The sequence below is a fragment of the Mustelus asterias genome, chromosome 18, assembly GCF_964213995.1.
Source record: "Mustelus asterias chromosome 18, sMusAst1.hap1.1, whole genome shotgun sequence".
Taxonomy (NCBI): Eukaryota; Metazoa; Chordata; class Chondrichthyes; order Carcharhiniformes; family Triakidae; genus Mustelus; species Mustelus asterias.
Window position 1 is genome coordinate 23,333,077 of NC_135818.1, and position 27,118 is coordinate 23,360,194.

The 27,118-nt window shown below is 43.6% G+C and overlaps 2 protein-coding genes and 1 long non-coding RNA gene across 12 annotated transcripts in view; 1 reads left to right on the plus strand and 2 right to left on the minus strand.

The window, feature by feature from the left end:
* The window catches only part of LOC144507002 (intelectin-1a-like), a 112,921-nt gene extending 111,196 nt beyond the window's left edge, over positions 1-1,725 (minus strand). Inside the window, exon 1 of the mRNA XM_078233518.1 lies at positions 1,614-1,725. The gene's annotated coding sequence lies outside the window, so the exon portion shown is untranslated. The remainder of the gene's footprint in view (positions 1-1,613) is intronic.
* Positions 1-23,821, minus strand: part of LOC144507003 (EEF1A lysine methyltransferase 3-like) — a 28,338-nt gene extending 4,517 nt beyond the window's left edge. Inside the window, exons 1-3 of one of the 6 annotated variants that reach the window (XM_078233525.1) lie at positions 22,989-23,821; positions 4,695-4,989; positions 1,614-1,725 (exon numbers count right to left, since the gene is read on the minus strand). In XM_078233525.1, coding sequence (XP_078089651.1) covers positions 1,614-1,725; positions 4,695-4,865 — 283 coding nt within the window. In that variant the 5' untranslated portion in view covers positions 4,866-4,989; positions 22,989-23,821. Of the gene's footprint in view, positions 1-1,613; positions 1,726-4,694; positions 4,990-20,351; positions 20,492-22,003; positions 22,519-22,988 lie in introns of those variants that run through there. The other 5 variants (XM_078233526.1, XM_078233527.1, XM_078233523.1 and 2 more) reach the window with 5 other exon arrangements.
* Positions 18,754-27,118, plus strand: part of LOC144507004 (uncharacterized) — a 56,846-nt gene continuing 48,481 nt past the window's right edge. For 3 of the 5 annotated variants that reach the window (XR_013500001.1, XR_013499999.1, XR_013500000.1), the window contains exons 1-2: positions 21,470-21,607; positions 23,815-23,923. This is a non-coding gene — a long non-coding RNA (uncharacterized LOC144507004). Of the gene's footprint in view, positions 18,870-20,565; positions 20,768-21,469; positions 21,608-23,814; positions 23,924-27,118 lie in introns of those variants that run through there. The other 2 variants (XR_013500003.1, XR_013500002.1) reach the window with 2 other exon arrangements.

Below are 27,118 nucleotides of genomic sequence, written 5' to 3' on the forward strand. Positions count from 1 at the left end.
CACAAAATGATAGAAAAAGTTTGCAATGCCCCCCATCTGCTACTTCATCTGATCTATTCAGCTACTAATGTACGACTCCCATCAAGAAGGCTGATCTGGAAAAACCATCCCACACAGGACTTCAATGCAAATTCCACCTGGATAAATGAATGGGAATCATTGGACATGACAAACAAGTACCTGGTCTTAAACCCAACTAAACAACTGCCTAGTTTCAACCTTCAATGGAAAGAGTGGTCCATCCTCAACAGGCTCAGGACTGACCACATCCTCCACAGATGGGGCATGGTGCCAGCTCCCTATGTGCCTGTGGGAGAGAGCAAACTATGCACCACATCATAGTAGAATGTCCAATCCACAGACTCAGCTGAGGCTTATCCACTCTCAACACAGCAGGACCGGAAGAAACTGCTTGGCTTAGGAACTTTGCATTCGCTAAAGAAAAATCATGAGCCAGCATCCACCCGCCACATGATCATCCCTCAATGAATATTCAAACCTCGCTGATGTAATGCCATGCTGCCAAGGTTTACAACAGGTTTTGAAAAACAAGATTCAATTAAGGGTTTCCCCTGGGGGGCACAAAGGTAAGTATAGCCCATGGGTGGAGAGAGACAAGCCAGGGAAGTGTCCTGACACTGACCCCTGGCACAAATTGGCACTGACAGGAAGGCATCGCTAGATTGGCACTGCCAACCTGGCAGCACTAACCTGTGCCAGGGGCAGTGCCAAGGGTAGGCCGACTGGGCAGCCCCATGCGAGGGGTTTCCCTTATGTTTGTTGTGAAGGGCTGATGCCTGTGAGGAGGGGGGGAGTCCCCTGAGACTGCAATGGTGGTGGATGGGGGGAGGGGAATGGTTGTCCTGATGTCTGCAAGGAGGGATGGGGGTGAGAGAGGGCCATCCTAATGCCAGCAAAGGTGAGGGGGTGCCCCGATGTTGTTATTTTCAGGGGCGCGGGGTGAGAGCCCCATCCCTTGTGCTTTGGTGGGAGGGAGGTGGGGGGAGCCCCTGATTCTTTTAAGGGCTGTTCAGGCTGCCTTTTAAAGATGGCACTCTGATCTCTGTGGAGCCAACCTTGCTGCTTCTATCAGGCCCCTGACTGATGGCATAAACCATCCCCACTGACTTTCTTTTTCTCTGAGAGGCTCAAGATGTGGAATGAAAACTGGGCTGGGCTATGCAGCTAGAGGGAGACATGTCGGTTTTTAGTCAGAGACTGACACTTTGAAATAAAAGGGAAAATTCTACCCATCGAATATGACACTGAGTGTAATGTTGTGAATGATAGTGAGTGTGATCCCTGAGTGCAGGAAAGTTGTATTCTACTGATCTTACTTGAATGGTGATGACTGTCCCTTTCTGGAAACACGATACATCCTTGTCTTACACGGACAGCTGACATAGCAACTATTACGCATAAGTAGAAGGATTACCTTTCAAAACATGCAGGGCTGGTATTTTGAGTCACACCAATCATCAGTAAAGCCTATATTGGTGTGTGTATATGTGTACACATATGTGTAGATATATATGTTATAAGACCTCCTTCAGCAGAGCACATATTATTTTTTCACATGAACAACATAAATTCACAGTCACCCTTTAACTCACCCAGTAGAACAGCTAGAATCCCCACGATTCCGGTTCCAGACCCAAGTTCAATCACTTTCCTCCCAGAAAAATTTATCTTCTCCTGTTCAAAGTATTGGCAAAGAACAAGCGCCTGGAAAAAAAGGTCAAACTCTCACGTTAGAATTAATTAATTGAGATACATGATGAAAAGCATTGTAATAATAGTTGATAGGCTAAGTGAAGAATCGTAGAAAGTTTACATCACGGAAAAAGGCCACTTGGCCCATCATGTCTATGTTGGCCGAAAAATGAGCCATCCAGTCCAATCCCACTTAGCATCATTGGGTCTGAAGCCCTACAGGTTACAGCACTCCAGGTGCATATCCAAACACCTTTTAAATGAGTTGAGGGTTTCTCTCCCTATTCCCCTTTCAGGCAGAGTTCCAGACCCCCACAATCCTCTGGGTGAAAACATTTTGGCTCATCTCCCCTTTAATCTTTCTACCAATCACTTCAAATTCATGCTCCTACTCATTGATCTCTCTTCATCGTATGAGGTAAATAGGCCCTTCCCATCCACTATATCCAGGCCCCTGACCACTTTGTACATCTCAATCAAATCTCCCCTCAGCCTCTTCTTGTAAACAACCCCAGCCCATCCAATCGTTTCCCATAGCTGCATTTTTCCAGTCCATGCAACATCCTCATAAATCTGCTATGGACCATCTCTAGTGCAATTACATCCTCTCTGTAAGGAGGTGATCAGAACAGCACACAAATATTCAAGTTGTGGCCTAACTAATGGTTTATACAGTTCGAGCAGAAACCTCCCTTCTCTTACATTCTAAACATCAGCTAATAAAGGAAAGGATTCCATTTGCCTTCTTAACCATCTTATCAACCTGTCCTGCCACCTTCAGGGATTTGTGAACATTACCTTCAAGGTCCCTCACTTCCTCTACACCTCTCTACATTCTCCCATTAATTATGTATTATTTTGCCTTGTTTAACTTCCCCAAATGCATGACCTCACAATTCTCTAAGTTGAAATATGTTTGCCACTTTCCTGTCCACCTGACCAGTCCAGTTATATCCTTCTGCAGTCAATAACTATCCTCCTCGTTATCAAACATATGGCCAATTTTTGTGTTGTCTGAAAACTTCTTGATCATGAACTTACATCCAAATTGTTAATATGTATCACAAAAAGTAGGGGACCTGTTCCTGAGCCCTGCAGAACCCCACTGGAAACAGCCTTCCAATTGCAAAAGTAACTGTAAACAATTACACTTTGTTTTATGCCACTGAACCAATTTTGTATCCAGGTTGCTATTTCCCAGTTCCTATGGGCTTTTATTTTTTTAGCCACGTGTGGGGGGAAGGAGGGTGGGTTGGTGGAAATGTTGGAAGCTTGGGTGGCAGCTGTTCTTACCCTATCAAACTCTTGCACTTCCTAGTGGATTGAGAGCAACACGTAGTCAAGCCAACAGAAGAAACCATGGCATTGCTGGACTGAAAGGTGGAAGGGAGCAATGCACAGGAGGAGAATGTCAGTAGGTCACAGAAGTTCATGGGGTAGTTTTAGGGTCACAATGGTTGTGGACAGCTGCTGTGATTATGGGATTTATATACAAGGACCGAGAGGCCATGATGATGGTGATTGGTGGGGCAGATGTTGGGGTGAAGATGTGTTGGTTGCATCTGTCATCAATATAGATGGGAAGGATGCATGAATAAGTTATGACAGAGTTGTAAGCAAAGTTGTACATGAGTTGGGAGTTCTGGAGGATCAGAGATGTGCAAGGAAAGTAATTGAATCTGAAGGTGATGAAGGTAAGTATGAGGAAAGGGTGGAAGGTGGGTGAGGTTTTATGCGTAACTAAGCAATCTTTGTGATTGAGAGAGTGTGGTCAAAAATCCAGCTCAATGACATAGAAGTTGGGAATTGGTTGGTCCAGTTACTGATGACGTGTCAGTAATTATCTTCCCACTGTTTAGCTGGAGAAAGAAAAGCCTTTTTTTTTAGAATTGTAGCAATTGCGGTTGTTTTGATAGGTAGAGAGATGATGCTTCAAGAGATCCATTTTCACCATCACAAAAGACCATAGGTTCCATTCTTGGTTTGTATCAAATTGCATTATCTCAGGAGTAGTGACACCAAGAGTGATACATTTCTCCTAAGCACCCCCTTGCCTGATGAAAGGAAAATCGGTCAGGTCTCCCATAGTTAAGCATTATAAGCATAATGTTAGTCTGAGAATGAGCTTGGTCAGTTATGTCTGAAATCAGGAAACATGGGTGGCATGGTGGCACAGTGGGTAGCGCTGCCGCCTCACAGCCCCAGAGACCTGGGTTCATTTCCAGCCTCGGATGACTGTCTGTGTGGAATTTGCACATTCTCCATATGTCTGCATGTGTTTCCTCCGGGTGCTCCAGTTTCTTCCCATACTGCGTGATTTAGGTTGATTGGCCATGCTAAATTGCCTCTTAGTGTCAGGGGGATTAATAGGGTAAATACGCAGAGTTACGGAAATAGGGCCTGGGTGGGATTGCTGTCAGTGTAGGCTCGATGGGTCGAATGGCCTCCTTCTGCACTGTAAGGATTCTATGGTTTCATGTGCATAAAATGTCGTGGATATTTGTAACTGTTCCCCTAGAAGTGTTTATTGAAATTCTTTGTGAAGTGAGGATATCACGAGATTTGGAGAAAAGTGGAGTAAATGGAGTTAAAGTATTGGATCAGCTACAATCTAATAGCACAAAGATAGATGTTTGACTGATTGAATCATCTACTTATGTTCCTATGTCCCCTTAACATAATCAGGGATGGAAAGGAGTAAATCAGCTGCAGTGCATGTACAATCCCCGACACACATTTGAATATAACAAGAACACAAGGCAAGCTCTAAGCAAGAGCTTGTTTGTCCCCTGTATACTGTGTAAATAATTCCAGGCCCCAGCTCTTTACCACACTAGATAACAAATCTATTGCAATAGTCGAATGTAGAAACACACAGCAAGATGATCCACCAAAATAAACTATTCTTATTGACATGTGAATCATGGCAGAATAATTTTCCTGCCCAATCAATGGACTGAGATCGAGGTCAAGTGACTTACAGATTCCCAGATAGAAGCGGAGAATCCCAAATTGCCGCCAAAGTATCGAGCGATGTTTAGAGGGTATCCGCAGAATTCGAACTGCTTTTCGCATATATGGGGATGTGGAACAAGCCAGTCAATTGTGGCGGATGAGTTACCCAAATTCTCCTTGTGCTGGAAGCTCTCCATCTTTGCCAGTTTCTTCCTGAAATGTTCCTGATTGCTGTTGGTTCTTTTCTGATCAGTGGAGAGATTCTGGCCTGCTGCCTGATTCTGCTCTGGATCAGTTGGAGTTCCGCTTGTACGAGCTTGTCTGAGTGAAAAATTATGAACTGTTTACATACAAGATTGGTCAGCAGGAAAATACCACCCTGTTCATCAAACCTGCCCCCCATTGATGATGTGTAGTGCATCATGGTCAATCACATCCTACCACAGGGGCCCACCATAACCCCTTCTACCTGTGGCTTGTATCTCCTTGGAGAAGCAAAAATCAGAGAAATAATCAGGCCAAATAACAGACAAATATCCTGGAAAAATTTCTCTACCTCTACCCCCCCACCCCCTCTTCCCAATGATGAAAATCAGTTCAAAAGATTTCTTAGGGCAAGTGTTATCTATAGACAGCTTAATTTAACTTCAATATGAAGAGTTCCCTACCCCAGTTAAGAATAAGACCACCTTCCCCTGAAGGCACAAAATAAGTCAATACCCACCACACCAGTCTCAATAGCAAAAAGAAAAACATCTAATGCTCTGTGTATTCCCACTCTTATGTAGTTCAAACTGATCTCGCCTATAGAAATAATCTATTAATAGACATGATATCAAGTTTGTTAATGATTTTATGGGCCTCTATCAAGACAGGCAGTTCCTTTTAAAGTTTAAAGTTTATTTATTAGTGTCACAAGTAGGCTTACATTAACACTGCAATGAAGTTACTGTGAAAATCCCCTAGTCGCCACATTCTGGCACCTGTTCGGGTACACTGAGGGAGAATTAGCATGGCCAATGCACCTAACCAGTCAGATTGTGGAAGGAAACCAGAGCACCCGGAGGAAACCCACGCAGGCACAGACAGAATGTGCAGACTCCGCACAGACAGTGACCAAAGCCAGGAATCAAACCTGGGTCCCTGGTGCTGTGAGGCAGCAGTGCTAACCACTGTGCCACCATGCCACTCCACTTTTGTAGTAAATAGATCAAATTCATTGCACCTATCTGACAAGCTAAGGTTTTTTTAAGATGGGAATCATTCCTGTAGTTCTCCTCTAAGTCAAGGCCATTATGCCACCAAGACTAATCAAAGTAATGAAAAAATTGTGTTATTTCATTTATACTACAAGGTTCAATTGATATAACCAAATACTTTGTTATACATTTCCTATTTTGATCATGAGTGATCTGTGTACAATAACGCCAAGATCTTTTTTCTCTCTTTCAGTGATATTCCCTAAAAACAATAACACGTCTTCTATTAACATGTCCAACAATATGCTCATTGAAAGTATCTGCCATTTGCCAATGTATGGCTCACTCCCCAATAACAAGTAAATCTTTTGCATTTGATTCTGTTCCTCTGCATCTTAACAGCTTCGAGTTTACTTTGTTTTAAGATTGTATAATGTCTCGGTTAAGACTCACGGCAGAATGCGCATTGTGCTTAATTAACATAATTAAGAGTGGTGAAGAAGGCATTCAACATGCTTGGTTTCATTTGTCAGAACATTGAATACAGGAGTTGGGACGTCTTGTTGAAGTTGTACAAGACATTGGTAACGCCAGACTTGAAATAGTGTGTACAGTTCTGGTCACCCTATTATAGAAAGGATATTATTAAACTAGAAAGAGTGCAGGAGAGATTTATTACGATGGTACTGGACTTGATGGTTTGAGTTATAAGGAGAGGTTGGATAGACTGGGACTTTTTTCTCTGGAGTGTCGAAGACTGAGGGCTGATCTTGTAGAGGTCTGTAAAATAATGAGGGGCATAGATCAGCTAGATAATCAACATCTTTTCCCAAAGATAGGGGAGTCTAAAACGAGAGGGCATAGGTTTAAGGTGAGAGGAGAGAGGTACAAAAGGGTCCAGAGGGGCAATCTTTTCACACAGTTATAGTTACAGTTATTTATGAAGATAATTATTTATAAAAAGAACCTTGGAATTTGCTGGCAGCCTTGAAACCGAATAAAGATAAGTGGTACTTAGATTTACAGTCTCTGCAATTTTTCCCATTAAAGCGTAAGCATTAGTTGGAAATTATACATTTTATTATCAGAAGAAATATATTTTTTAACTAAAAATACTCTATTTATGGATAAATAAGATTAATTTTACAAGAGGTAGCTGAAGAGTCTTATTTGTAGTGCGGTCATGTTACATTATCTGGAAGAAACCAGATTATTAGGTATACAATGAGAATAATGGTTAAGTGCTGAGCTAAAGCTGCTGGCTGGGTAATGAAATATTGAGTTTCATAAAATCCCTACAGTGCAGAAGGAGGCCATTTGGCCCATCACATCTGCACCAACTCTCCGACAGAACATTTTACCTGGGCTCTATTCCCATCGCCCCATGTATTTACCCTGCTAATTCTCCAAACCCAGACATCTTTGGACATTAAGGGACAATTTACCATGGCCTGTCCACCTAACCTGCACATCCTTGGATTGTGGGAGGAAACCCACACAGACATGGGGAGAACATGCAAACTCCACACAGATAGTCACTCAAGGATGGAATTGTACCCAGGTCCCTGACGCTGTGAGGCAGCAGTGCTAACCACTGTGTCACCCTGCTGACTGAGCCTTTATTCATGGAGTAAATACCATTACAAACAATTAGATTTCTAGGTTGCTCAGAACTGAAGATAAAGTCGTATACTTCAATGTGACTGAGCGAGATAAGAGAGAAGCCAGAGTTTCAAATGACATCACGTTTATGAAGCATAGAACTTAGGTGGCTGGCTGGGAGGGTGTTGGAATAGCCAAGTTTGTGACAACAAATGCATGGATGAGGGGTTCAGGAGAAGATGAGCTGAAGCTGGGAGGGTGGGGGCGGTGGTGGATGGGCAAGGTTACAGAGATGGAAATAGACAGACTTAGTGGGAGGGATTTAATAGCCTCGCTCATCCCAAAACTGTAAAATCGCACCCGAGATCAAAGGGAGAACTAAAGGGACAAAGAGTGAAAATCTAAGGATCCTAAAGGAAAATTAGAGGGTCCAATGACAGTAAAGTAGCAACACAAGGAGAATGAGGATTTGTAAAAGATAAATTGAAAGATTCAAAAGGCAATCAGGATGTTCAATTGGAGAATTAGAGGTCCAAAAAAGGGTTAAAAAAAGAGGCTTGTAAAGAAGATAATTAACAGCAGAAGAGGAAAAACAAGGACTTGAAAAGAAGAATCAGAAAAGAAACAAAAACAATAGTGCAAAATCTGAATAGGAGGATTCAAAAGGACATTCAAGAGGCAGGAAACAAAATTTAGAAGCAGCAAAATTAGAATCAGAGAGATGAGAGGCAGGAAAAATAAATTCAGAAGCAGCAAAGCAAAAGCCATAAAGAGAATCAGGGGCAGCAGAAAGAGAGTTAGAAGCAGCAAAAGGAGAAGATATATTAAGCAGACAAACAGAAAAAACAAAAGAAGAAACAAAGGTTCAAAGAGGAGAATCAGAGACAGAAAAAGCAGAAATCAGGAGCAGCAAAAGGAGACTCAAAGGGATTAAAAGGAGAAGAATAGGGTCCATAAAGGGAACAAGAGGCATCAAAAGGGAGAGGTAGAAATAGTAATGGAAGATATAGAGGGAGAAAATCGAGAGCCAGAGGCTGCAATGGCAGCATCAAAGGCAGGGAAAAGACAATTAAGGGGCCTCAGATGAGTCAAATGTGGCTAACGAAGAAACAAAGGGTAAGATTTTAATTCACTCAAAATCCACTTACGCACAGATTTAAAATTACATCCAGAGTGCCCAAAAGAAGGGGAATTAAATGGACAAGTTTAAAGTTTACTATGAAAATCCCCTAAGTGGCAAAAGCAAAATATGAATAAGAGGGCCCAAAGGATATACAGGTGGGACTGCTAAAAATGTCAGAGAGAGAATAAGTATATATATTGAAAAATTACGAGTAACAGAATTGTATAATAAAGAGATACCAAAAATGAGTGGAAGAGAATTAACTATTATCTATTTTCAAAAAGTTGCAGATTCTGTTAAAAGCACCAATGGACAAGAGAACCATAGATCGATGTTTTCGTAAAATGACTTAAAATTCTAACTGTCCATCATACCACATTACATTTTATTTGTGTTTGTTTCAAAGGAATCTGTAATAACACATTGGTTAGTGGAATACCGCTGGGATACATAGAGCATTTGAATCAGTTTTAGTTTCTCCAAAGACCCCATTGATTTTCCACCCAAAGTTGAACTTTCAATTATCTGTGGAACTTTTCTTATCATTGAATTATCTACTGCAGAAATATATGTGTCTTTAACTTGATTGAAGGTTTGAATTATAGATTCCTTTTCAGTGGGTGGGGAAACCACTCCCTATTGTCTTGAAATAGTTAGACTGCTTGTCTGACTTCCAGCAATTGATGAGCAGATATTTATTAAAACTAAATATTAGGAACAGTGAAACCGGGTGGTATGGTGGCACAGTGGTTTGCACTGCGGTCCCACAGTGCTAGGGACCTGTGTTTGATTCCCAGCTTGGGTCACTGTCTGTGCGGAGTCTGTACATTCTCCCTGTGTCTGTGTGGCTTTCCTCTGGGTGCTCTGATTTCCTCCCACGGTCCAAACGACATGCTGGTTAGATGCATTGGGCATGCTAAATTCAGGCGCCAGAATGTGGCGACAAGGGGATTTTCACGGTAACTTCATTGCAATGTAAGCCTACTTGTGACACTAAAAAATAGATAAACTAAACATTGTCTTCTGCTCTCACAACAATCTCTAATCCCTAGTCACCAACTCTGTCGCTCTCACTGGCTGAACCTGATTATTCACACTCCTAGTGTCACCTTTGACCCCGAGATGAGCTTGCAAACACATATCAACGCAATCACTAAGTCTGTCTATTTCCATCTCTGTAACATTGCCCCCCAGCCTCAGCTCATCTACTTCTGAACCCCTCATTCATGCATTTTTTGCCACAAACTTGACTATTCCAACACCTTGCCAGCCCCTAAGTTCAATGTTTCATAAACTTGATGTCGTTTGAAACTCTGCTGGCCATGCCCTACTTAATATAACATCCGCTTAATCTATCTCTCCTGTTCTCACTGCTCTTCGTGATGCCTAGTTAAGTGAACTAACTGCTCATCCTTGCTTTCAACCGTCTCCATGGAAACGCCCCTCCCTATCTCTGTAATCTCCTCCAGCAACACAACACGCTGAGACATCCAAATTCCTCTAATTCTGTCTGCTTATGCATCTCCAATTTTAAGCCCTCCACCATCGGTGACTGTGTGTTCAACTGCCTAATCTTCTTGCCTTTTTACCTTGCCTTCCTCATTCGAGACATGCTTTAGAACATAATTCTTTGGCGACGTATTCAACCATCCGCTCTCATATCTCCTTATGTGACTTCATTCCATAATTTGTTTTATAATGTCCTTTGGAACTGCAAGGAAAGTTTTATTATGTTGAAGATAATCCATATCACCAAATCACACAGGGCAGAAGAGGCCCTTCGGCCCTCGAGTCAGCACCAATATGAGAGAAACACCTAACCTACCTATCTAATCCCATGTCCTGCCCCTCACCTTGAACTTGTGTCCCCTTGTGATTGACCCTTCAACTAAGGGGAACAGCTGCTCCCTATCCACCCTGTCCATGCCCCTCTTAATCTTGTACACCTCGATCAGGTCACCCCTCGGCCTTCTCTGCTCCAACAAAACAATTCAAGTCCATCTAATAACTTAAATGCTCCATCCCAGCCAACATCCTGGTGACTGTCCTCAGCTACCCCTCCAGTCGAATCACATCCTTCCTACAATGTGGTGATCAGAACTGCACACAGTACTCCAGCTGTGGCCTCATACAATTATAAGTTGTTGTTGTCACAGTGCAGAAAAACGAAGATTACTTGCCGATTTGTCTATAATGCTGATGTAGGAAAATTATCTGCCTAACAAGTGCACCAGTGACCATTTTGGACGGTAACACATACCCTTACTGTAAAATTACACCCAGTAACTTTCTTGATCAATCTTTTCATCCACTGGACGTGAAAGTCATAAGCTAGCATTCTATATTTGGGATTTTGGAGATAGATTCTTGAAGTTCACAAAGAAACATTAATCATCTTGTTACTTATTTAAGCTAGAAGTTTATTACTGTTCAGTCAGTTAATAGTTTAATAAATAGAGACATGGTAGGACACCACAGTCTCATGAAATGCCCATCCTGTTCAATGTGGGAACTCAAGGCCACTGCTTGTGTCCTGGCAACGACATGTGCATTAAGTGTTATTGGCTGGTTAGAGTTGTCATTACTAAATAAATACTTTGCATCCATCTCTACAAAGGAAGAAGATGTTTCCCAAGTCATTGTGAAAGAGGATGTGTTTGAGGCACTGGATGAGCTAAACATTGATGGCAAGAAGGTGTTAGAAAGGCTGTCTGTACTTAAAGTTGATAAGTCAACAGGGCTAGAGCAGGTGCATCTGAGGATGCCAGGGGAAAGCAAGGATAGAAATTGCAAAAGCGCTGGCCATAATCTTCAAATTATGTTGAGATACAGTGCTGCTGCCAGAGGACTGGACAATTGTTAATGTCATACCATTTTTAAAAAAAGGATTTAAGGATAAACCCACCAACGTAGTCAGCTAATTTAACCTCAGTGGTGGACAATATTTAGAAATGATAAAGATGGACAACATTAACAGTTACTCGAACAAATGTGGATTAACTAAGGAAAGACAACAAGAATTTGTTAAAGGCAAATCATGTTTAGCGAACTTGGCAAGTTTTGATGAGATGACAGAAAATGTTGATGAGGATGGTGCAGTTGGTGTACATGTACAAAATACCATTTTATGAAGTGCCTCATAACAGGTGCGTAAGCAAAGCTAAAGTCCATAGAATAAAAGGGTCAGAGGTAGATGAATATAAATTTGGTTGATTGACAGAAAACAGGGTGGTGGTGAACATGTTCTTTTGATGAGAGTAGATAATTCAAAGGTTAATATTAGGACCACTGCTTTTTCCAATCTATATTAATTACCTCAACTTGCACATGTAGGTTACAGTTTCAAAATCTGCACATGCTAGAGAAAACTTTTAAGTATTGTGAGCTGTGAGGATGATAGTGGCATAATTCAAAACAGGGCAGCACGGTGGCACAGTGGTTAGCACTGCTGTCTCACAGCTTCAGGGACCCGGGTTCGATTCCCGGCTTGGGTCAGTGGCTGTGTGGAGTTTGCACATTCTCCCCGTGTCTGCGTGGGTTTCCTCTGGGTGCTTTGGTTTCCTCCCACAGTCCAAAGATGGGTGGGTTAGGTGGATTGGCCATGCTAAAATTGCTCTTTAGTGTCAGGGGGGGCTAGGTCGGGTAAATGCATGGGGTTATGGGTGGGATTGTGGTTGGTGCAGACTCGATGGGCTGAATGGCCTCCTTTTGCACTGTATGTTCTATGATTCTATGACTTGGATGAGCTGAGGCAAGTCAGGATGGTGTGTGGTTTGGAGGGGAACTTGAAAGTGGTGTTGTTCCCATGTTCTTCTAGGTGGTAGAGTTTCCAGGTTTGGAAGTTGCTGTAGTGCATCTTGTGAACGATAAACCTGGATGTCACTGTGTATCGGTAGCGGAGGGAGTGGATGTTGGAGGTAGTGGGTGGGATGTCAGTCAAGCAGGCTGCTTTGTCTTGGATGGTGTTGAGCCTCTTGAGTGTAAGGATGTCATTAGGCAGTAGTGAGAGATGACCTTAGCTTGAAAGGGTACAATGTAGAATCAGTTTGCGTAGAAATAAGAAATAATAAAAGTAAGAGTTCATTTTTGGGAATAATTAATATGCCCCCTTAACAGTAGGTATGTTTGGGCAGGGCATATAGGAAGAAATAAATGAGGCAAGCAAGTAAGGCACTGCAATATTAATGGGTGACTTTAACCCACATGTAGATTGGGTGAATTAGGTTGGCAAAAATAGCCTTGAAAATTAATTCATGGAGTGTTTTAGGGACAATTTCTTAGAGCAGTGCATCCCATAACCAGCCAGGGAGCAGGAAAAATAGATTGCAAGAGTTATTGCAAGAATTTAAATAGGCAAAGAGATAAAGCTAGTGATAGTCCTCTAGAGATTGGATCTGAGAATTGATCATGGAGAGCAAGGAAATGGCAGAGACATTAGACAGGTATTTTGTGTTTGTCTGCACTGCAGAAGGTTTAGAAAACTTCCCAAAGATGGTTCAAAATCAAGAGGTCAGCAAGAGGGAATAAATTAAAACAATGATGATGACAAGGGAGAAGGTCATGAGAAAATTATTATACCTAAAGACTAACAAGTCCCCAGGACCAGATGGTCTGCATCCTACAGTGAAAAGGAAGTGGCTGCAGATGTAGCAGATGTATTCGTTATAATCTTCCAAAACCCCTTAGATTCTGGAAGCATCTCGGTGCTTTGGAAAAAAGCTAATGTAGAACCTTTATACAAGAAAAAGGGAGACAGAAAGCAGGAAACTACAGACCTGTTGGCTTAACATCTGTCATAGGGAAATTGCTAGAATCGATCATTAAGGAGGTTATAGCAGGATACTTGGAAAATCATGATTTGATCAGGCAGAGTCAACATAGGCTTGTGAAAGAAAATCATGCCCATCTAATTTATTAGGTATTTTTGAGGAAATAACAAGCAATGTGGATAAAGGGTAATCTGTAGATGTGGAGTCTTTGATTTCCAAAATGAATTTGATAAAGTGTCGCATGAAAAGGTACCATACAATAAGAGTTCATGGTTAGCGGGTAACATATCAGCATCTTCAGAGAATTGGTCAGCTGACATGAAGCAGAGAATGGGGAATAAATCGAGCAGTTTTGTGTTGGCAAGCTGTAAGTAATGGCATGTCAGAGGGAATTGTGCTGGGGCCTTAACTACATACAGCCTAATCAATGACTTGGATGAAGGGACCTAAAGTATAGTTGCTGTTGACACTAAAATGTGTAGGAAAGTAAGTTGTCAAGAGGACATAAGCGGTCACCAAAGGGATATAGGTAGATTATGTAAGAGGGCAAGAATTTGGCAGATTGAATATATTGTGGGAAAGTGCAAACTTTTCCACTTTGACAGGAAGAATAGAAAAATGGTACATTATTTAAATGGAGAGAGGTTGCAGAATGTGGTACAGAGAAATTTAGATATCCTGGTACGTGAACTCAAGAAGTTAGTGTACAGTACAGGAAGTGTTTAGGAAGGCAAATGGATGTTGTACTTTATTGTAATGGAAATTGAGTATAAAAATGGATAGATTGTGCAGTAAGAAGTTTAACAACACCAGGTTAAAGTCCAACAGGTTTATTTGGTAGCAAAAGCCACACAAGCTTTCGAGGCTCTAAGCCCCTTCTTCAGGTGAGTGGGAATTCTGTTCACAAACAGAACTTATAAAGACACAGACTCAATTTACATGAATAATGGTTGGAATGCGAATACTTACAACTAATCCAGTCTTTAAGAAACAAAACAATGGGAGTGGAGAGAGCATCAAGACAGGCTAAAAAGATGTGTATTGTCTCCAGACAAGACAGCCAGTGAAACTCTGCAGGTCCACGCAACTGTGGGAGTTACAAATAGTGTGACATGAACCCAATATCCCGGTTGAGGCCGTCCTTGTGTGTGCGGAACTTGGCTATCAGTTTCTGCTCAGCGACTCTGCGCTGTCGTGTGTCGCGAAGGCCGCCTTGGAGAACGCTTACCCGAATATCAGAGGCTGAATGCCCGTGACCGCTGAAGTGCTCCCCAACAGGAAGAGAACAGTCTTGCCTGGTGATTGTCGAGCGGTGTTCATTCATCCGTTGTCGCAGCGTCTGCATAGTTTCCCCAATGTACCATGCCTCGGGACATCCTTTCTTGCAGCGTATCAGGTAGACAACGTTGGCCGAGTTGCAAGAGTATGTACCGTGTACCTGGTGGATGGTGTTCTCACGTGAGATGATGGCATCTGTGTCGATGATCCGGCACGTCTTGCAGAGGTTGCTGTGGCAGGGTTGTGTGGTGTCTTGGTCACTGTTCTCCTGAAGGCTGGGTAGTTTGCTGCGGACAATGGTCTGTTTGAGGTTGTGCGGTTGTTTGAAGGCAAGGAGTGGGGGTGTGGGGATGGCCTTGGCGAGATGCTCGTCTTCATCAATGACATGTTGAAGGCTCCGGAGGAGATGCCGTAGCTTCTCCGCTCCGGGGAAGTACTGGACAACGAAGGGTACTCTGTCCACTGTGTCCTCAACCGGGATATTGGGTTCATGTCACACTATTTGTAACTCCCACAGTTGCGTGGACCTGCAGAGTTTCACTGGCTGTCTTGTCTGGAGACAATACACATCTTTTTAGCCTGTCTTGATGCTCTCTCCACTCCCATTGTTTTGTTTCTTAAAGACTGGATTAGTTGTAAGTATTCGCATTCCAACCATTATTCATGTAAATTGAGTCTGTGTCTTTATAAGTTCTGTTTGTGAACAGAATTCCCACTCACCTGAAGAAGGGGCTTAGAGCCTCGAAAGCTTGTGTGGCTTTTGCTACCAAATAAACCTGTTGGACTTTAACCTGGTGTTGTTAAACTTCTTACTGCGTTTACCCCAGTCCAACGCCGGCATCTCCACATCATGACTAGATTGTGCAGGGCATTGATGAGACCATATCTGAAGTACTACCTACAGTTTTGGTCTCCCTACTTAAGAAAGGATATAATAGAAATTGTTCAGAGAAGGTTCATTCACTTGATTCCTGAGAAGAAGGAATTATCTGATGAGGAAAGGATGAACAGGTTAGGCCTGCATTCATTGGAGTTTAGAAGAATAAGAGGTGGTCTAATGGAAACATTTAAGATTCTGAAGGGACTTGATTGGGTAGAAACCAGGGGGTTCTACTTGTGGGGCAGACTAGAACAAGCAGACACAGTTAAAGAATAAATGATCTGCCATTAAAACGGAGCTAAAGAGAATCTTTCTCACTCAAAGGGTTATTAGTGTTTGGAATTCTCTCCTCCAGAAAGCAGTCGAAGCTGGATCATTGAATTTATAAGGTAAAGATAGATTTTTGATCGGCAAAGGGAGTCACAGGCTAGGGGAAGCAAATGGCAAAGTGGCCTAGCAGGTTTGAAGGGCTGCACGGCTTAATCTTGCTTCTATGTCCTCTGTTGCTCTGTAACTTGATAATGGTTCACTATTTTATTCTCTTCAACATCATCCAAACTGATGAAGAGGTTATTTGGATAGTGGATCCCACTTATTGGATAAGAAAACTGAAAGGGTGGTGGGAGAATGTAGCAGTTGTGTTTATTCTGGTGAAGTTTCAACTTGGTTTGATTTGATTTATTATTGTCACATGTACTAGTAAACAGTGAAAAGTAATGTTTCTTGCACGCTATACAGGCAAAGCATACTGTACATAGGGAAGGAAAGGAGAGGATGCAGAATGTAGTGTTATAGTCCTAGATAGCTAGAGAAAGATCAACTTAATATAAGGTAGGTCCATTCAAAAATCTGATGGCAGCAGGGAAGAATCTGTTCTTGAATTGGTTGGTATGTGATTTCAGACTTTTGTATCTTTTTCCCAATGGAAGAAGGTGGAAGAGAGTATGTTCGAGTTCTGCAGGGTCTTTGATTATGCTGGCTGCTTTTCCGAGGTAGCGGAAGTGTAGATGGAGTCAATGGATGGGAGGCTGTTTTGCCTGATGGACTGGGCTTCCTTTGTCTCTTTTTGGGGTTTTGGTCAGAACAGGAGCTATACCAAGCAGTGATACAACCAGAAAGGATGCTTTCTATGGTGCATTTGTAAAAGTTGGTGAGAGTCATAGAGGACATACCAAATTTCCTTATCCTCCTGAGAAAGTAGAGGTGGGATTTCTTAACTATAGCATATTTGCCAATCATTGATTCAGTAGCTTCTGCACATCCAACCCCAAGGTTCGAGTACTCTGCTTAAACAAGCTACGCTCTGTCTCTTCATTGTTGCACTCCTCTCTGCCTTCTACAATTTGCCAATCCATTTGTGTTCCCTAAATTCTGTGAACAAGTGGGTTTGATTCATCACTCCAATTTTTCAGGGTAAATCTCACAGCATATCTTCATAGGTCTGTGCTACACTTTCATCCAGTGTGCCTCGCCATCTTGTGACTGTTAATCCAAAAACAAGTTTCTGTTTGTGTTTCTTCTGTAGATTCTACAATATGTTGCTGAGATCTTGTTCTCTGGGAGATGGGTTGGGGGCGCATGGTGGGTATGGCGAAGAAAGACCCTATTTGACAATCTTGCTCCAGATTTTAACTCAATGCGTATTCTCAGCATTGTGTTGAATGTCCTCTGAACCAGTCAGTGTTGTTCCTACAAAGTAAGCTCTTGAATGGATAAACCTTGACTCAACGGGTTATTTCCTCCATATGCAATATTGATGCGGATATCTCCTCTGAATAATGGTTACACTGAAATAATTAACAGGTTTAAAATACAGCTGTTATGATGAGAATATGATTATGTACCAGATGTACATTTGTCTACTTTCCTGCCAGCCGTTACGACAACAGTAGCTCTGAAGTTTCGATCTAATTACATTTTTAAGAGTCAGAAGTCAAATTTTCAGCTTTTTTGGGTTGGGTTCTGCTTTGATATTTCCATCCCTTCTATGATTAGCTAAGGGCTTTCCCCAAGCCTGACCAATAGTGGAGATGCTGAGATCTTTAGCATTTCCCACCTCTTCCTAAATTCTTGATGTTGACTGTAAATTGATCATTTGGTACATGGAATTTTACCCACAGAATCACTCTCGGCTGTAGAGTCCACTGAGTGGGGAGGTACAGTAAGTGGGTGGGGACTCAATGGAATGAGATTCCAAGGGATTATATAATGGGTCTTTTAATGAGTTTGAATATTGTATCCCAGTATCATGGACGCTTATCAGTGGCTGCTTCCTGCCTCAGTAAAAGGTTATTGAGAAAGGTGTATCCCTCAATACATACCCTGCTTCTCACATTAGCAGCGGATTATGCGGACATTCTTCATATTTAGAGATACCCTGTAATCCACCGCCCTCAAGAGATTGAATGAATCATCTCAGTCCAAGGAAAGTTGACAGTATATTTATTTTCCTTCTGATGTAAAAACTAACATCCCCTCTGGTTATTTAATTTTGCTTACAAAGGTAATTACAGCCATCTGAATTACCTTTACCTGGAACTCATTGCCACAGAGGGCTGTGGAGGCCAGGTCATTGAGTGTCTTTAAGACAGAAATAGATAGGTCCTCGATCAATAAGAGGAGGGGGGGGGGGCTCAAGGGTTACGAGGGGAAGGCAGGAGAATTGGGATAAGAATCATATCAGCCATGATTGAATGGTGGAGCAGACTCGATGGACCAAATGGCCTAATTTTGCTTCTATATCTTATGATCTCATGGTCTTAAAACATTCCACGTTCTGTTACAGAAGCGAAATTTACAAAAATGGACCAATTAAGGAAATATTGGAAAGCTAACCATCAACTTTGTCAAAGTGGTGGGTTTTACAGCAGCCGCGGAGATGGGGAACTCTTTAAAGGAATCAATAACAACTTGCGCTTGAATAGTGCCTTCCGCCTTCAAAAAGACATGCCAAAGTGTTTCATAGCCCATGAAGTTAAAGTATAGTTCCTGTTGTAATGTAGGAGATGCAGAAATGAATTAGCGGGCAGCCAGCCCACGCCCGCCCCCTCGCTAAAAAATCAAACGTGATAATTTGTGCAGTGACAGTTTAAAGTCTCACCAGAGTGACAGCACCTCGGACAGTTCAGATTTCCTCTAGGAATGTATTTGTTGCTAAGTTTTTATGCTCATACCTCAGTGGTGGGCCCTGTATTGAATCTTTTGTCTGATTGGTGAGAGTTCCACCCTCTTATCCCAGAGTTTAGAGCTTCGTTGGCTGAACAATGCCCATCAGTTGTACCGGAAAGGGGGTTGCAATAACAGACTCGAGACGGCAGTGAGGGTCACGGGCGTGGGTTGCGGAGTTGCAGGTGATTAGAGAATGCACATCACCGTTAGTGTGCCAGAGTGTTTTGGTCTGTTTAAAGTTTACCTTCATTCACGTTACAATAGTGTGACCCAGCTTGAAGGCGGGATTCCATTTCTGTGGCAGCTTATGTGTTTTGTGGGTTATCTTGTAGTTGCACCGAATATAATAACCTTTGTGAAAGGCTATTGAGTCCGTGAGCAAAAATGTAATTCTGCTAAGCGTGCCCACAAGCAATAAAGTCCTAAATAATAAGCTAAAGATAACTGACTCAATAACTTTGATGACCAGGCGGAGCAGGTGCGAGGCATATTCATAGACTCAGATGGATTCCATTTCGTGCAGTGTTCGAATAACAACTGTCACTTACATTTATAAAACGCATTTAACTTACATTTAAACGATGCTTTAAAATGTTCCAATGCACTTTAACAATAGCCATTCGGAATCCATATTTTAACAATTCCTGACACCGAGGCATAATAGAAGAAATCAAGAACGATGACCAAAAGCTTGCTCAAAGGAATATATCTTTTTAGAAGCTTCTTAGAAGAGGAAAGAGAGGTTGAGGGATTGAGGGAAGGAATTCAAAACTTGGGACAAAAGCACGGCGGAGAAAAGTGATGAAGCAATTAAAATCGGGGATGCACAGTGCACCAGAACTGGGAGGAGTGCAGAGACTTCGAAGGTTTATGGGGCCTTTGCAGGCGATTTTTAGATTGTGGGTGAATAGGAATATAACAAAGTTAGGGCAGTTCCACCCAACTGGACAATGGGGCAAGGGCATTGGAGGGGGACATGTCGTGTTGCAAGGCGGACAGGTTGAGAATCATGGGAGGGGATAGTTTATTATGCTCATAGGAAATGAAGAATGTAATTTATCCTTTAACAAAGGTCGTTTCATTATTGTGGCCAGGCTGGAAATCTGATTGAAGGGAGGAATGGAACTTGGAATTGTGGGAAAGAATGGCACGATTTTGAGAAGCACGAATTTGAAGGACTTTGGAAAGGAAAAGTAGTTTGTGAGGAGTGGGGTGATAAGGGGACAGGGAAGGGTACCTGAGGAGAGCGTCGTGCTGGGGCCAGTAAGTTTGTGGTCAACAATTTGGTTGGGAAAAGATCAAAGGTACTCATGATGCATTTCTTGGGCAAGATAAAGTCGGGGAGTGGGGGTGCATTTCACTAGATGGGATGGAATCTAACGAAAGATACGAGTTTAGGACTGGAGGCGCAGAGAGGTTTTGGGGGAAGTTTGTCCCAAACGGCTGAGGGAACTGGTAGAGGCAGTTGAACGCATGTGTGTTTCTTATTTATCGTAATCAATAACACCGTGGAACCATGACATTTTATTTACCAGAAACATCATTTATAATTCAAACGAAGCAAACCCTGTGCCTCATGCCAAAGCACATATTTATTGATCAGGTATTACAAATTAAAATGACTAAATAATATTACCACAATTAGTAATAATTAGCTTACAGACCTTTGTGTTCCAGTCATTTATTAAGAATTTCCACAGTTGTTATCAGCATTTGTCATTAATTCCATTATTTAGAATCCAAAGGCGTTTGTGACTAATTTCCAGTCGTAGTTGTAGCCCAATCATTTCAAATTAAATGTTTGTTGATTTTCCCACGTGGATGCCTGGTTACCCCATTATCACTGAGTAAGAATTGTGTGATGGCAACTCTGACTCAGAGAGAAAGCGACAGATGAAGGAAAATGTTGTGAGGGGGTGTATTTGTGTGGAGCTATGGGTTACAATAGTTTCTGTTGTCAATAGGCCTGTCAAATGGGAAAGGTTAAGTCTCAGTTAACTTAAAGTTTTTAGATTTATACAGTCCTCGCAAAACAACAATAATACGACGTGTCTTTCAAGGTGAAAATAGACTCGAAAAAGTGAGTTACACTGGTTGATACAGTCGCTTAGAGCGCGGTATTATATCGCTGTTGTCAAGGGTTCGATCCCAGTTGTGACTACTATATTGTCACTATAAAGCAACATTTGCCAGCGGGTATATGCTTCATATATCATGGGCCACTGTTTGACTGATTAGTTTGGCTTTCCTGCTGATTGCGTCTGGTTTACGTGCCACACACAAGGAGATAATTCAACAGCGGATTGTGTTTTTTCTGGCACATACAACAACGAAAGACTGAGGCCGAGAAATAGTTTTACGTGGACAGATGTTTACATGCGCAGATGTTACAAAGATTTCATGCGCTATATTTCAGACTTATTACAAACTATATTACAAAACCAGATTACAAACCACCGTCTGCCAAACACCGCATAATGACATTTCATAATTGGCCACACAATTCATTTCTTTGAATATGTTCTTATTCACCATGGCGGCAAGATAAATTTGCTAATGGCTCCGTATAATACAGCCATATATAACCCCGCTCTGATGTCCATCAAACCAGAAAAAGAATATCCCTGATTCCATCCGAGCTTTGATTTATTTTGCTGGATTGCCTGGGGTGGCAATAATAGACTTCAACTATAGGCTAAGTTCTGTCAACTCCCTTAGGTCAAATTGCATTGACCATACTGAATTAAGGCATGGGATTGAGCACTTGGGAAGGGGGAGGATTATAGAATCCTTGCTCGCTAGAGAACTGATTCTTACTATGAAGCGGGAGTGGTAAGGAAAGTGGCAGTAAAATCAGACGCTACACACATGTGCAAACACATCTTACTGACGAAAGGCTCACCTCAAGCTTTCGGCTAAGGTTGGTGTCTGATTTTCGCGGGTAAAGTCGCCTTACTTACCGACTCAGATTCATGTGAATCGACACTAGTAAAGGTTTGATTTGTCCCATATGCTGCACACATTTTAACCCCAGGGGAACACACATGTGGATAAGCCCAATGGGCGCATGCTGTTATGCTCCAAAGTACAGGGACTGCGGTATGGGCAAGATTAAGAGCTTGGCAGTTTAGCAAACGGGCAGAAGTTTCGCTGCTTCCTCCAGCCAGATTCATCTTGTCTCAAAATGCACTGGGCTGTAAGATTAGCTGGAACCGAGTGGCAAGAATTGATATATCCGCTATTCAAAACCCTGATAAAGAGGGGAACCTTTGGGTCATTTTTTAGCTGTTGCACTGGGTAATAACGGTGGCCTAACCTGACTCAGGTGTTGGGAGTGGAATCCGCTGCGTTAGATGTACACGGTTCCAGGCAGACTGGAGGACATCTCGACCTCGAAGAGCCCTCACTAATTTCCCCCCATTCATGTATTTTAAGTGAGCTTAAGCATTCGGTACAATCGCCCATGAAGGAATGTTATACATGTTTAGCTTTCAGTCGCCACATTTTACGCAGCTCAGTTTCAAGCCTGCTGTAGCACATAATGAAAATGCAGCCAAGTTCACTGGGTGAATGGGAGGGAAAGTGCAACGCGCTTCTCTCCGCACTATGGCTCTTTTACCTCATCCTGCTACACGCGAGTTTAAATCAGCTGTAGTGTCTTTAAAGTTATCCCGAATCACAGTGATGCTGACTTTTGTGTGTCCAGATATTCACGTTTTCTGAAGATTCTCAAGATAAATTATACAACAGCGCGTCCCCCTCAGTGTCCCTCTGCTTGCTTGCTGGACTCAGCTCTGCACCATGCTGCCATTAATGGAGTTGAAGTCCCTCTCTGCTATTTTTAGTGCAAGGGGTTAATGCCTTCGAGCTAAATTCCAACCATGGCTATTTTAATTCGGTCATTAATCTGTTTATTTTAAATGGGTTAATGATGCAAACGGGATTGGCAGCAGGTTAAATTTATAGTTCTGCCAGCTGCACCAAAAATAGAATAGAGTGAGTGCTCTCGATTCAAAATTCGGCGAGTGGCGCAGTCAGCACAAGAGTTACCATTAACGATCCGGGCGTTATTAATTAGCGGATCCTACATTTTATCATTTTAGGGAAGACGGTGGTGTAGTGGTAATGTCACCCGAATAGCAATCCAGGAGGCCCAGGCTAATCATCTGGGTTCAAATCCCAGCACGGCCAGTGGAATTTAAATTCAGTTAGTAAAATCAATTCTCAGTAATGGTAACCACGAACAAAAAAAACATCTGCTTCACTGATGTCCTTCAGAGAAGGAAATTTGCCGTTCTTACCTGATCTGGACCCAGACCGACGTTGTTGGTTCTGAACTCCCCTCTCAACTGGCACGCGGCACAGCTCAAGGGCAACTAGGGATGGGCAGCGACAGCTATATCCCATAAAAGAATTTAAAAAATAGTTACCCAGAACCGTACTGAAACGGTCTCTCCCCCCATTCAATGCAATATGCTATTACAATACAACGGGTTAGATATTCTCCGAATATCCGGGGAGGTGCAGAGGTCCATGCGATTTAATTATACCTCTGCTTGGGTTGGGGAGGTTATCCCTACGGCCACGATGGACATAGCAGATGAAAAAAAGAGAGCAGATTTCAATTACCCTCTGGTTTACTATCACACGATAGTCCAGTCCAAAGATGTGTTGATTGGCCAATAAATTACCCCTTAGTGTCATGGGGACTGGCAGGGTAAATACGTGGGGTTACGGGAACAGGGACTGGGTGGGATTGTTGTCGGTGCAGGCTCGATGGGCTGAATGGCCTTCTGCACTGTAGGGATTCTATGATTTGAGTTACCCTCTGGTTTACTATCACACGATTTGAGTTGGCTGACTCGCTCATTCTGATTTGGGACCAGACATTCGAGCCTGTTCATATTATCACGGACTGTCACAGGGTATTAGAAATCCATTCACTCATCGGCCTATCAGTCAGATATGTTTAGGGATTCGCACTGACCAATAATAATCTGCATTCGATTTTATATGTGGGCCGCTTTTGCGAATGGAGTCGAAAGTCGCCAGCTTGTAGGTCTTATTAGGCTGGTGAGAAGCTAGCGAAATGTTCATCCAGGCATTCTTCTCTTCTTAATTCTCCAGCTTCGTATCAACATCATGTAATTTATCCCGCGTTGTCACATTGGAGAGAGGTCGCCAGGCTAAGCTGGGTTATTCAACAAGCATTCGAAGTTGAAAATAATCCCTCCCGGTACGTCAGTGTCTTTTCTTGGGTTTCGGCCAACTATTGATTGCCAACTAAGTATGTTGTTTAGCATTTTGACAGCACCGAGGTCTCGCCTGCAGTTTGCGGTTGGTTAATAGCACAGCGTTTTGCAGATGTGAAATTCATGACAGCAGCAATCATTGGGGTTAATGGAAATACAATAAACAGACTCTCCATTGCATGTACACATCTTCCAGCATGTTAAGGAATTCAAAGGCTGCTATGCATGGTGGCATGGTGGCACAGTGGTTAGCATTGCTGCCTCTCAGCGCCAGGGACCCGGGTTCGATTCCCAGCTCGGGTCACTGTCTGTGAGGAGTTTGCACGTTCTCCCCATGTCTGAATGGGTTTCCTCCGGGAGCTCCGGTTTATTCCCAAAGACCAATGATGTGCGGGTTAGGGGGAATGGCTATGCTAAATTGCCCCTTAGTGTCAGAGGGGCTAGCTAGGGTAAATGCATGGAGTTATGGGGATAGGGCCTGGGTGGGATTGTGGTCTGTGCAGGCTCAATGGGCAGAATGGTCTCCTTCTGCACTGTTGTTGGATTCTATGCAAATTTCTGGTGATATATCTGTCACGTGTTTGAGTGCTGAATCCATGAAATGCAGTGTTATCAAAACATGAGAAGGTAAGAAATTTGAGCTGGAGTAGCTGGAGTTGAATCAGCCATTCAACAAGATCAGGACTGATCTACCTCAACTCCACCCTCACGAAATATCCCAATATCCCTTATTTCTCAAAGATCTTTCCACCCCTGTCTTCAAAATACTTAATGACTGAGCAAATATGTGTCTCTGAGGCAGGGTGTTGCAAAGATTTACAACTCTTTTTTTTTGTTTTCAGCTAGACTTCATTATGTTTACAAAAACATTTGAAGACAATGTAGACATCAACGCTCTTGATAAATAATATGCTATTGACAACACCGGAATCATCATCTTTTTCTATCCTGTCTCTTATGTTAGGCATTCACGGGCTGTTGTGACAATGGCTGTGATTCTCCCATTGCGGCCCACCACTTTTCTGGCGGGTCTGGCCAGGAGATGCATGTGTTGGCCATTTCGTGGGTTCCCCGAGTTTTCTCGATCTGCGCGCATCTCCCAGCCAGAGAAAAATGGAGCCGCTGGAAACCCGCTGAAAATCGGCAGACCACCGTTTAGCATGAGTTTACATACTTTTGCATGACATTATTGGAATCCACACGGCAATCTCCGCCCACGTCTGTGTCTCCCATCTCTTTGGCGCGATGTAATTTTGGCGCGAATCAGAACAGGTATTTAAAAGTCACAACTTGGCGGTGGCAGCCTTGAACTGGCGTGACGAGATAAGTGCTGCTAGCGGAGCACGGGGGATGTTGCAGATAGGCTCTGGAGATGCCTAGTGGCCTTCCTCCTGCTGCCTTCAGGTTTTGGCCCATTGACGAGTGACATCTCTGGGGGGAAGGGTTGGGGGGCTTCCATTTCCCCACAACTCCCTGGGTGAGGTTCTGTCAGGAAGTCCTGCTCTCCACACCCCTCTCTCACCCCCCTTCCAGACAGCACTGAAGCTGACAGTGGCAAGCAGCCTCGAGGGCCCCCACTCCTCCCCCACCCGCTACCCTCCCTCCAGATGAAGCAGCTGCTCCAGGCCGGGTGCAGAGGTTCAGACATGGTCTGCATGGAATCTGCTGTCACTGGGCACACATCTGGTGCTGCTTTGCAGTCTGTCCCTGCCCTGTGACATGGACCAGCAACATATGCCTGTAACAGATGCTGCAGTTGCACACATAGCAATGGCTCAAGGATGCACATTGCCCACGTCTCCACACTGACCTGCATAATCTGTGCCAGCACTTGTCATGGTGGGAATCTCACACAACACTAATTGGGCCATGCATGGCACCATGGATTGTGTGGGGTTGCCAGCTCCCACAACTGGGGATGCAGACCCAAGTGAGGGATTGGAGTGATGCTGGGTCTATGCAGCCAATGATAATAATCCATCATTCTATGCTCTTTCCCAACCCCACTGTGCAGATGGATCTCGGTTTGCTGGATCTGGAGCTGGCCATATTGGTGGCAGCAGGGGTGGAGGAGGAGGCCCCCCATTCAGGGCCGCAGCGATTTGTGAACCAGAAGGGATTCCACTCCCTGAACGTTCAAATCATCTGCGACCATCGGCTCAAGATCATACAGGTCGATGCATGCCACCCAGGGAGTATCCATGACAGCTTAGTGATCCGGCAGTCGGACATCCCTGGGCTACTTTGAAGACCAGCCCAGGCTCCCAGGATGGCTACTGGGTGACCAGGGTTATCCGCTAAGGTCATAGCCGATGACGCCTGCGGGGAGGCCCCAGACCAAGGCAGAGATCCCCTACAATGAGGCCCATGCAACCACCAGGTCCATTGTTGAGTGGTGCATCAGCCTGCTGAAGATGCGATTCCGCTGCTTGGACTGCTCTGGGGGGGCCCCTCTAGTATGAACCTGTGCGTGCTTCACGCATCATCATCGTTTGCTATGCTCTGCACAACATTGCCCAGCAGCGGGGAGACCAGCTGGAGCAGGAGGAGGAGGAGAAGGAGCAGCGAGGGGGCGAGGTGGGCGCCCCACCATATGAAGAGCTGGAGGAAAGACGGCGGGCGGCGATGGCAGGTGTCCGGCAAGGAAGGGCAGCGAGGGATGCCTTGATTGCAGCCCGCTTCACCTAGCTAATGCTGTGTAGCAAGGGGGGTGCAACCAACACACATCCACCATACCCCAGGAGCAATTACAACCGCTATTCCCCCTCCAAATCAATCTGGGCTCTCAAACCACCACATCATCCTTCCCCTGCTCCTGTCATCCCACCATCCTTTCCCCCAGAAACATCTGACCCTATTAATGTGCCTGGACTTGCAATGGTTGCGAGTCTTGTTTGAAAGCTGGAGGATGATGACGACTTACTGTTATGCACACTGGGACCCAGCTCCTTGCAATCCAAATCTGACTCCTACCTGTATTCCGAATGCACATTGCCACCCTGGCTCACGTAGCTGTAAGGGTTGGGGACACATGATTTTTGGCCGGGGTGGGGGTGCGCACTTGCACCAAGGGTCTGGTGGATGTTGTGGGAGGTAGGGCAGGCACTCGGAAACATGGGCTGAATCTGCAAGGCTCAACATACAGCACCTCTATGTCTGGGAGTCGGGAACACTGAGCT